The sequence below is a fragment of the Meles meles genome, chromosome 5 (assembly GCF_922984935.1).
Source record: "Meles meles chromosome 5, mMelMel3.1 paternal haplotype, whole genome shotgun sequence".
NCBI classification, from domain to species: Eukaryota; Metazoa; Chordata; class Mammalia; order Carnivora; family Mustelidae; genus Meles; species Meles meles.
In genome coordinates this window covers 50,390,040-50,401,745 of record NC_060070.1, presented here as the reverse complement: position 1 = coordinate 50,401,745, position 11,706 = coordinate 50,390,040, and the positions used below count along the sequence as shown (strand labels likewise).

At 39.5% G+C, this 11,706-nt stretch overlaps 1 protein-coding gene across 3 annotated transcripts in view; it reads left to right on the top strand.

The window, feature by feature from the left end:
* The first annotated feature begins 4,990 nt into the window (after positions 1-4,990).
* The window catches only part of TTK (TTK protein kinase), a 45,490-nt gene continuing 38,774 nt past the window's right edge, over positions 4,991-11,706 (top strand). For 2 of the 3 annotated variants that reach the window (XM_046005653.1, XM_046005651.1), the window contains exons 1-3: positions 4,991-5,044; positions 6,266-6,406; positions 11,062-11,284. In XM_046005653.1, coding sequence (XP_045861609.1) covers positions 6,268-6,406; positions 11,062-11,284 — 362 coding nt within the window. In that variant the 5' untranslated portion in view covers positions 4,991-5,044; positions 6,266-6,267. Of the gene's footprint in view, positions 5,117-6,265; positions 6,407-11,061; positions 11,285-11,706 lie in introns of all 3 variants that reach the window. The other variant, XM_046005652.1, reaches the window with a different exon arrangement.

The window sequence follows — 11,706 nt, the reverse complement described above, 5'->3', positions numbered from 1 at the left end:
TAAGTATTCAACTCTTGATATCAGCTCAGGTCTTGACCTCATGGCTGTGAGTTTGAGCCCCAGCGTGGAGTCCACTAAAAATTAGAACAAAACAAAAAACAAAAACAGAACAAAATCCACAACAAAACAGACCTATGTTGAGGAATTTGGCAACATACACATAAAATTTGTGACCTAAAAGTCTTAATAATAGTAACATCACAGGGAAAATGGCAGAGATATCCCGCAGACCTGCTAGGACCCTGAGAAGAGTGACTGAAGCAGCCAAAGGAAGACAATTCAAATACTATGTAGTGGCTCCCTGTTTTTTCTTTTTGCTTTTAAGATTTTATTTATTTATTTATTTGAGAGAGAGAGAGAGACCATGAGCAGGGTGAGGTGGGCAGATAGAGGTGGAGAGGGAGAAGCAGACTCCCCACTGAAGAGGGAGCCTGACATGGGGCTCAATCCCAGGACCCCAGACCATGATCTGAGCCAAAGGCAGACACTTAACTGACTGAGCCACCGAGGCGCCCTGGCTCTTGTATATAAACACATGTGCAAAAACCTAGCGAGTGTCAGAAATAGTGGAGGAATGTGGATTGTTCAAAGAAACAGAAGGCTGATAGCAGGTAGGGAAAATGGAATCACCAATAGGCTAAAATATGGAACACAACTCCATCTTCAAAATATTTTCTAAATGTTTTGAAAATATTTGGGCTTCCTGATGGGATTTTTTTCATTTATTTTCTTTCATCCATTCACCCACCATTAAAGAAATGTTTGTGTGTGTGTATGTTATATGTATATATATGTATAAACACACATATCTATGATTGTATAATTACATTTATGTATAGAGTTTTAACTATATTAGTCACTATATATGCTGATATATATATTATATATGGACTAAATATGTGTCCCCCTAAAATTCATATAATGAATATGGTCATCACATTAGGACACCCCCAATGGAATGTGTTCTTAGAAGAAGAGACTCTCCTCTCTCTCTCTCAGTCTGTACACAGAGGAAGGCCATTTGAGAGACATGCTGAGAAGGCGGCTATCTCCAAACTGAGAAAGAAGGATTCACTGGACACCAACCCTGCTAGAACCTTGATCTTGGACTACCAGCTTCCAGAACTGTGGGGAAATAAATTTCTGTTGTTTAATCCACTCATTTTCCTGCTTCTTTGAATAATGGGTAATGTTTTCAGTTATACACCAGACATTGTAAATTTGATCTGAATGGATTTTCTTGTATTTCTACACACATCCTTAAGCTTTGTTTTGGGATACAGTTAAATCATATGGAAATAACTTCATCCTTTTAAGGCTTGCTCCTAAGTTTTGTCAGGCTGGACCAGTGCAGTCTTTAGTTTAGGGCTAGTTTTGCCCCAGTACTGAGGCAATATTTAAGTCCTTTGTTTGATGTTCTGTGAACATGAACTATCCCTTGTTTTTTATGGCTCTAGAGATTATTCCCTCTGATCCTTTCAGCTATTATTTTCCCCTGGCCTTGGGGGAAAACAAGACACATGCACTCATTGGTACTCAGCCAAAGACTCAAGAGGCCTTTCTGTAGATTTCCAGAATTCTCTCTGTCCTGCTCACTTTTTTTCTGGTACTCTGCCCTGTGAACTTCAGCTGCCTTGGTCATCCCAAACTCCATCTCCTTAACTTAGGGGGAATGCCTGGCTTTCCTTCTCCCTATACTGCATCTTGGAAACTCTCTCGAGGTATTAATGTACAGACAATCTCAGGGCTCATTTGTTTGTTTCCTTGCACAACCTCAGGGATCACTGTCCTATGCTGTCTGATATCTAATGCTTGAAAATGCTTGTTTCATTTATTTTGTGCAGCTTTTGTTGTTTCCACAGAATAAATCTTGACTGTGTTTCTCCATCTTGGCTGGGCTCTAATTATGTATTCAAGAACTTTATTTTTATAAACCTTAATTACATCTATCCCTATAAATTTCGTAATTTAATTTTTATCCTTTTTAATTATCTTCTAATATTTTGCATTTTTTTTGTTTTAATTAGTATGTGAAAAATGAATAAGCATTATTTCTATATGTTTGTCACATGGGTAAAATATGTAGTTTAGAGTAAGACCAGTGATAGAGGTCTGAGGCCTTCCACTAGGGACCAGACTGAAACCATTAGGCAGTGTTCTTTGAGAATAATGGCCCATAGAGTTGCAGGATCATCTCACATTAATAGCATGGAGCTTACATACCCATCTCCTAGCCACAAAAACAGTAAGGGAGTCTTCATCACTTTCTTTGCAAAAATGAAGTTATTCTGTGTTTATTGCCTTCCCTAAATTTAGAAACTGTCACAATGAGAGTTTGGTTTATTCTATATGGCCTTTTCTATTTTTTTTTAAAGATAGATTTATTTATTTGACAGAGTGAGACACAGACACAGCAAGAGAGGGAACACAAGCGGGGGTGTGGGGGAGGGAGAAGCAGGCTCCCTGCCATTTGTCCATTTCTGATTTTCCATCATTGGTCTTGTTTATCACGACCTTTTAGAAACTGCCAACAGTTTCTAAATGTGGTGAAGCTAAATTTCTGTTTGAACAACAGTTAAGGATCAAATCTATTTGGATAGGTAAGTCAGAAGCATTGATTCTGGGTAAAGCAGGAGAGCCATGGATACCCTCATACGTAGATGTCTACACACTGCAATGGAACTATTCATCCCAATAAGGCACATTGTTACGTATCTCCCATGAAAACAATCAATAAAACATTCAGCCAAGAATTGTACCTACTTTTGTTTCTGAATAGCTTGTAATGATAACCTGTCAATAAATAGTTGCTGAGAATTGTGCAGGACACAGTAAAATAGTTCTTCAAGCACTTATAGGAAGCTTACATGGTTAGTTGACAGGGGATATTAATTTTAATAATATATCTTATTTAATACAATATATAAAAATATCATTTCAAACTGTGATCAATATATACACTATCCATAATATATTTTACATTATCTTTTCATACTAAGTCTTCAAAATCCAGTGTGTATTTATACACAACATATATGCACTTACACAGAAAGTAGTTAATCTGCATTTAGATTTCACAAGATTTACACTTGAAAAAGTAGCTTCACAAATTCAGGTTCTAAACATACTTAAAAATTTTCTAATTGCCTAAAATATCAGGTTTTAGTGAACCTCATTAATTTAAAAATCCAGTTCCTCTGTTGCACTAGCCACATTTTAAGTGCTCAATAGCCTATGTAGCTAGTAGTTACCATATTGAACAGTAAGCTCTAGACCACTGTAAGGACTTTCAGTTTTTATTCTGGGTGAGACAGGGAGCTCTGAAGGATTTTGAGAAAAGGAGTGAGATGATGTGATTGAAGAATACTCTGCTGAGCTGGAAAATAAATTGAAGTGAGGCAAAGGTGGCAGCAAGGAGACCAGCCAGGAGGCTATGGTACTAATAATCTAAGGGACGAAGAACTAGGTTGGTAGCAGTGAAGGTGTGGAGAAGTGGTAGGATGCCACGAATACCTTGATGGATCTAACACAATCTGCTTATAGATTGGATGTGGTGTCATCGATGACACCAAAGCTTTTCGCCTAAAAATTTTAACAATGAAACTGTCACTTAGAGAAGATTTTGTAAAAAACACGTTTGGGGGTTAAGGGAGAAGATCCAGGACTCAGTTTTTAGGTGCTATGAGACAGGAAGTGGAGATGTTAAGTAGGCAATGAATATATGATTCTGGAGTTCAGGGGAGAGAGCTCAGCTGGACATATAAATTTGGGAGTCATCAGCATATAGTTTATATTTAAAAATTAAGACTGGAGATCACCAAAGGAATGAGTATATAGGAAGAAATGTTAGGGTGAGGTTATTCAGCGGATGTCTTTTTAGGAAAATGCCAAGTTTTGAAATCAGGCTCCAAGAGACCAACAGAATTGGGGGAATAGTCAATTCCTTCCAAGTAAAAGCAGTGTTAGACAAAACGGTGTAAAGGTGGCGATCACCCAACCATGCTACAAGACGATTCTGTTCTGCTGAGATAAAAATACATAGCCAGTGGATACAGAAAGATGCAGTAAGAGGGGAAGGGCTTTCTTGCTGGCTAAGTGGCTAGCCAGAGCTGGAAGTGCTAGGGCTCTAAGGACAGCTTTGGAGTAAACAAGTGACAGCTGTAGTTCGTTTCCTACACATACACAAAACCGACCAGCCTGTTGGACTATACAGCATATGTACTAATGCTGGTACAACAGACTTCTCTTCGATTGGCAGAGAAGAGAAAGTGTTGCCTTGAACCACAAAGCCACTTTAACAGTAGAGGCCCAGCAGGGGTGGGTTACTAGGGAGGTACCCTTTCCGTGAGCTCCAGAATGGGACGAATTCCGAGGGAGGGGGCTGATGAGGCCCGCTGCAATCCAGACGGGTTTGTGAATTCTGCACAAAATTTTGACAAAGGGAAGGGCTTTGTCTTGAAGACTAAGCGCGGAGTTATTTATTTTAGGATAGCGGAAAGGCGCAAGTGGCAGCTCAAGGACAAAATAGACTGAGATTCTTGCGCAGGCCGCAGAGTTGAAGGTAGCTCTGCGCGAAGGACGGAATCCGGTAGCGGTACGGCGGGGGGACCGACTCACACGGGATCTTTTAGGTCCTGATGCCGGGAGCAACGAACGGTCCCCGTTACTATTTTCTTCTCACGAGGTAGCTCCGTCCAGGGGTGGCACCCTCCCCGGCAAAAGTTTCGCCTGGTTAAACGGAAATGTGCAGGAAAAACGGCTTGGGAACGCCCCGGCACACGCCCAGGAACGCCCACCAAGTACAGGGACCCAGGTACCGCCCGCCCCGACCCGGTGGAATCCTAGCGCAGGAACCTCTGTGGCGGAACTGGCGGACCGCAGGGGGCGGGGCGGGGCGGACGCACACAAGCCTATTACGACAGACGCTTCCACGTGACTAGAACTGACCAATAGGCAGTCGCGACGATAGCGGCGGGGAGATTCAAACGTGTTTGCGGAGAGGACTCTGGATTCCATCTTTTCTTCCCAACTCCGCTTTCTGGCGGTGAGTTCTCCCTCGCGGGGACACCGAGGAACGGCGGCAGCCCGTGTGTGGGCTCTTTAGCCGCGAGGGTCGGTGAGTGGTTAGGGCGAGGCGGAGAGGAGTCAGAGCCTGGTAGAAGACGTAGGGCGCGGCTAAACGAACCGAAGGGGGAGGGGAGGTCTCGCTGCTTCCGCCAATCCAGCGGGTGGTGAGGGAGATTTTGTTGAGGACCCAGGAAACAAGAGATGGGTGTGTACCTCACTGAAGAGAGGGCCTAGCGGGCACCTGGGGAGAGACTTGGGGACATGAAGTCTTCTCGCAAAAGACACGCCCTCTTGCCTGGTGTTTTAGAACAGGGAGAGGAGACAGTGACCCGGTTCTGACGGTTACATTTTGAACTCGACTTAAAGTAGCGGTATCTAGGTGCCCACTTCATCGCCCCTTTTCATTGCCAAACTCGAGGTCAGGGACGGCTTTGATATCAGTTACCCTGGGCTAATGGGTTAATGTCTGCGAATCACAAACCTGAGATTGACAGGGAGAATGACTGCAGACACTTAGCAACATCACCACCGTGCAGATGAGCAAGTGCTCAGTGCTGTAAGAATACAGTAGGTTTTTGGTTTTAAAATGATTAAGATAGCAAATCAAAATTCTGTCAGATAGGCATAAGAACAAGCCTTCTGATATCCCATGTATCAATAAAAGGCAATAATGTGTTTTCCGCTTTGAAAACACTTGCAATGTGGAGGCTTACATACAGTAGGTGAATAAAGGAGTGGTTTTCATTATCAAAAATATTCTTTATGTCTATATGTCACTACCAGAATCCAAGCGAACATTCCCTCACATTAAAAAAAAAAAAAATGACTGAATTTGCAGATGGCCCAGAGGAAATAAATCTGGAAATCTGGAAAAAAAGGAAAGCATGGGGAAGAAATGGAAAGTTTGAAAGGAAGGAGGGGCAGCAATTTCTGTGGTGTGCAATGGCTTCATTGAAATTCTGTTGGGAAGAAAAGGTGTATCGGACCTCTTGGAAACCATGCTGGACAAATTACAAGATGTGCTGTTGTTTTCACGCACATAGTTTCACAAATGCTACTCAATATCTGCTTTTAGATGGGTTTGCATAACTGAAGCTTTCGTGTTCTGGGTTCTAAAAAGCGAGTTGAAACTTTTTTTTTTTCTTTAATGCTTGTAGAAAGGAATGATGATCAGTTCAATTTTTTTTTTTTTCCTTAGAAATGGAGGCTGAGGATTTAAGTGGCAGAGAATTGACAATTGATTCAATAATGAACAAAGTGAGAGATATTAAAAATAAATTTAAAAACGAAGACCTTACTGATGAGCTAAGCTTGAATAAAGTCTCTGCTGATACTACAGGTGAGTTCCTTTTCTTTGAGTGCCTGCTAAGGTAAAGGAATGAAGCGTTAACCACTTGTATTTCATAAATGTAATTTTCTCAGTAATTGTTGCTTGCTGATTAGACTACAAATACTTTATATTTTAACCCTTCTGTGTGGAAATTTTCCCACAATTTTCTGCTTTCTTAAAAATGGAAACTTATTATAGTGTGCTCTTAACTCTTCCATTAGTCAGCTGTTATTTCTGTTGATATGCCCACCATCAGTAGATGTGCCGTTTTTTTCCATACTTTTTTTTTGCTGCAAACTGAGAAAACGTTATGAACCTTAATGAAATTATGGTATAAACTTAAAGTCAAACACTCGATTTTTAATAGTGGAGAATCTTCTTATTACTTCCCTTTTAATTGTATTCTCCTTTGCTTATTACTCTGTTCCAGCGACAGTAGCTTCCCTGCTATCTCTCGTACTATACGCTAGACCAGCTTCTGTCCCAATTCCTTTGTTTTTGCTCTCTGCCTTGAACACCACTCCTGAGATCTCTACCTACTCTTAATTTTTCCAGGTCTGTTCACAGGTCCTCTTGGTGAGGCTTTTCCTAATTCACTTATTTAAAATAGCAACATGCTGGTGTGAGCATGTGTATCCTTTCCCTGTACTATTTTTCTCCATTGCATTAATCACCTTACATCTAATTTACTCATGAATTTGTTTGTTGTCTGTCTCTTCCACTAGAATGTGAGCTTCATGAAGCTATGATTTCTGTCTGTTTTGTTATATCTGCAGGGCTTGGAATGGTGCCTGGGATGTCATGGATACTTAAATTTTTATTGGATGATGAATGAGCAAAACTGCCCAAAGTTTAATACCCTAGCTTTATGAGCAGTTAGCTCGGGGCGTAATTCTCTCTATATTTCAAATTATTGAGGTTGTTTGAGATGACCTTTGGATAAAATTTGTTGTATCTTTACTGTTAAATGAATGAGAAATGAATGAGGGATTGACAATAAGTGGAAGAACCTGAAATCTAGTCATGATGGTAGGTCATATTCAACTGAAACAACCTAGAAAATGATCATTTTGGTGTTAGGCAAAATCTTAGTAGAATATTACTGTATTTTATTATGTGTACTTAAATACTGTTAAATCTTGAGCACCAAGATGGGTCCTTATTTAAAATTCTTAGGTCTGGACACCTGGGTGTCTCGGTTGGTTAAGCGTCTGCCCTGGGCTCAGGTCTTGATCCCAGTGTCCTGGGATCAAGCCCCAAGCAGTGAGCCTGCTTCTTGCTCTGCCGCTCCCCCTGCTTTTGTTTTCTCTTACGCTTTCTCTCTCTTTTAAGTAAGTAAATAAAAATCTTAAAAAAAAAAATTCTTAGCTCACTTAAAACTGTAAATACTTAACATATATTGATAACTGGGATATAAGACATTATCATAAGTATTGAGGGAAATCCAAAGTTTAAAACCATGGTTTCTAGGTGACAAGAATTCATATAATCACTACACTACACTGTAAAATATGTTTGGCATCAAATAAATACTAACACAATAAAGGCACAATTTTAAGTTCTGAGTAGAGGGAGAATGGAGTACTCTTAGGCCTGAGGAATTCATTTGCAAACAGTGTTTTAGTTTTTTAAATTTTATTTAAATTCCATTAATTAACATATAATGTATAATTAGTTTCAGAGGTAGAGGTCAGTGATGCATCAGTCTTCTGTAATACCCAGTGCTCATTACTTCACATGCCCTCCTTAATGTCCATCACCCAGTTACCCCATCTCCCCAGCCTCCAGCAACTCTCAGTTTGTTTCCTCTGATTAAGGGTCTCTTATGGTTTGTCTCCTCTGATTCGTCTTTTATTTTTTCCTCTCGTCCCCTATGATTCTGTATTCTTTCTTAAATTCTACATATGAGTGAGATTGTCTTTGTCTGATTGACTTATCTTGCTCAGCATTAATACCCTCTAGTTTCATCCACATTGTTGCAAATGGCAAGATTTCATTTTTTGATGGGTGAGTAATATTCCATTGTTTATCTATACCACATCTTTATGCATTCGTGTGTTGATGGAAATCTAGGCTCTTTCCATAGTTTGGTTATTGTGGACATTGCTGTTATAAACGTTGGGGTGCAGGTGCCCCTTTGGATCACATTTTTATCTTTGGGGTAAATACCCAGTAGTGCAGTTGCTGGGTCATAGGGTAGCTCTATTTTCAACTGTTTGAGAAACCTCCACACTGCTTTCCAGAGTGGCTGCGCCAGCTTGCATTTCCACCAACTGTGTAAGAGAGTTCCCCTTTCTCCGCATCCTCGCCAACATATGTTGTTTCCTGACTTGTGCATTTTAGCCATTCTGACAGGTGTGAGGTAATATCTCATTGTGGTTTTGATTTGTATTTCCCTGATGCGGAGGGATGTGGGGCATTTTTTCTTGGGTCCGTTGGCCATTTGTATGTCTTCTTTGGAGACATGTCTGTTTGTGCATTTCTTAATTGGATTATTTGTTCTTTGGGTTTTGAGTTTGATAGGTTCTTTATAGATTTTGGAGACTAGCCCTTTATCTGGTAAGACATTTGAAAATACCTTCTCCCAGTCTGCCCATTGTCTTTTGGTTTTGTTGACTGCATCCTTTGCTGTGCAAAAGCTTTTTATCTTCATGAAGTTCCTGTAGTTCCTTTTTGCCTTTGTTTCCCTTGGCTTTTGGAGACGAGTCTAGCAAGAAGTTACCATGGCCGAGGGCACAGAGGTTGGTGCCTATGTTCTCTAGGATTTTGATGGGGTTTCTTTCTCACATTTAGGTCTCTCATCCACTTTGAGTCTATTTTTTTTTTTTTTTAGTATTTTTATATGGTATAAGAAAGGTTCATTCTTCTGCATGTAGCTGTCCAATTTTCCCAACACTATTTGTTGAAGAGAATTTTTTCTTGGATATTCGTTCCTACTTTGTTGAGTAGGATTAGTTAACCGTAGAATTGAGGGTCCATTTCTGGGTTCTCTATTCTGTTCCATTGATCTGTGTGTCTGTATTTGTGCCAGTACCATACTGTCTTAATGATTACAGCTTTGTGAAAGAGCTTGAAGTCCAGAATTGTGATGCCACCAGCTTTGGTTTTCTTTTTTAACATTCGTTTGGCTATTCAGTCTTTTCTGGTTCCAACACAGAGTGGGTTTTTTTAAACCTCTTGCAGACAAATTTGTTAGCACAATGGAAGGGAGGTGAAAAAAAGAAAAGAAAAAAATGAAATTAATATCAGGCCAGATTAAATTTAAAATAAAGCAAAGTAATGAGTATGTTATGTTTTAGTAAAAAGCAGAAACACTAATTTTGTTTGTAAAAGCAAAGATTTTGCCCTTATGGAAGGCAACTGAAACTTATAGAAGGAATGATAGTTTCTTTGGGAAATCTGAATTTAATAACATTTAGTAATGACTAAAATATCCTGAACAAGAGACTGACATTAATTCAGTTTGTCTTTTTAAAACAATTGACATGGGGCATCTGGGTGGCTCAGTGGGTTAAGCTTCTATCTTCGGCTCAGGTCATGATCCTGGGGTTCTGGGATCGAGCCCCACGTCGGGCTCTCTGCTTGGCAGGGAGCCTGCTTCTCTCTCTCTCTCTGCCTGCCTCTCTGCCTAATTGTGCTCTGTGATTTCTCTCTCTCTCTCTCTGTCAAATAAATAAAAATCTTTACAAAAAAAAATTGACAGTAAAGAAAGTAAAAAAAAACAATTACAACATGAAAACAATGGAGAAAGATGGGTAACTTGGAGAAGAAAATAACCATACCAGTTACTTAACTTTTATAAATTGGTTTTAATTTTATTATTATTTTTTTAAAATTTATTTGGCAGAGAGAGAGAGATCACAGGTAGGCAGAGAGAGAGAGGAGGAAGCAGGCTCCCCGCCGAGCAGAGAGCCTGATGTGGGGCTCGAGCCCAGGACCCTGGGATCACGACCTGAGCCGAAGGCAGAGGCTTAACCCACCGAGCCACCCAGGTGCCCCAAAATTGGTTTTAATTTTAAAATTTCAATTGGGTTTAATTGGGCTAAAGGTAAGTTTGAGGTATATGGAGATAATGTTGGATGGATGAGGTTGTAAGGAAGATTATGTTAGGAATGGGGCAATAAGTTTTTTAAATTTTTAATGAATAAGTCACTGATGAAGAATTTTCTAACAAAGTTGTTACAGGTGGTGGTATGAGAGGCTTAGGTTTTCTTTGGATAGTTAGGGGGCTGAAATAGAATTATGCTGCTAGAGCATAAAACTTTCTTGGACTACATACGGTCTTTTAAAATATACTTATAAAAAAGCTTATTTACAAAGTTTCTCTTTCCTTCAAAACATGTAACTTTAGTAGTAAAATAAACTCTTATAAAGACATACATGCAGTAAATAAGTTGCTTATATTTATATGAATTGTTAAAGTTTTAAGGTGTTTTAAGGAGCTTATATACATTAATACTGAGAATGTAAATTATTAACTCATTTGAAAGGAAAGTGCAGGGAGCCTGCTTCCCCCTACTCTCTCTCTCTGCCTGACTCTCTGCCTACTTGTGATCTCTGTCTGTCAAATAAATAAATAAAATCTTCAGAAAAAAAAGAAAGAAAGAAAGAAAGGAAAGTGCAATTTGGCATTTGTTGTGGTATATTTTGTTCCTCTTACTCAGATAACTCGGGAACTGTTAACCAAATTATGATGATGGCCAACAACCCAGAGGACTGGTTGAATTTGTTGCTGAAACTAGAGAAAAACAGTGTCCCCCTAAATGATGCTCTTTTAAATAAATTGATTGGTCGTTACAGTCAGGCAATTGAAGCACTTCCTCCAGATAAATATGGCCAAAATGAGAGTTTTGCTCAAATTCAAGTGAGATTTGCTGAATTAAAAGCGTAAGTATTCACTTTTTAAACTACATTTAGGGGCGCCTGGGTGGCTCAGTGGGTTAAGCCGCTGCCTTCGGCTCAGGTCATGATCTCAAGGTTCTGGGATTGAGTTCCCAATCCGGCCCTCTGCTCAGCAGGGGGCCTGCTTCCCTCTCTCTCTCTGCCTACTTGTGATCTCTTTCTGTCAAGTAAATAAATAAAATCTTTAAAAAAATAAATAAATAAACTACATTTAACTAACTAAATTACATAGCACATAACTACATTATAAAAGAAATATGTCAGGATCAATTGTAAGAAAATTAGTATTTTTTAACCAAATGCTTTTGTTTGTAATTAACAAGTGAGTATTGTAAACTATTTACCATGTACATATTCCCACAAAAGTTAAATATTCTGGTCTCTGCCTAAAAAGATTATAAAAACTA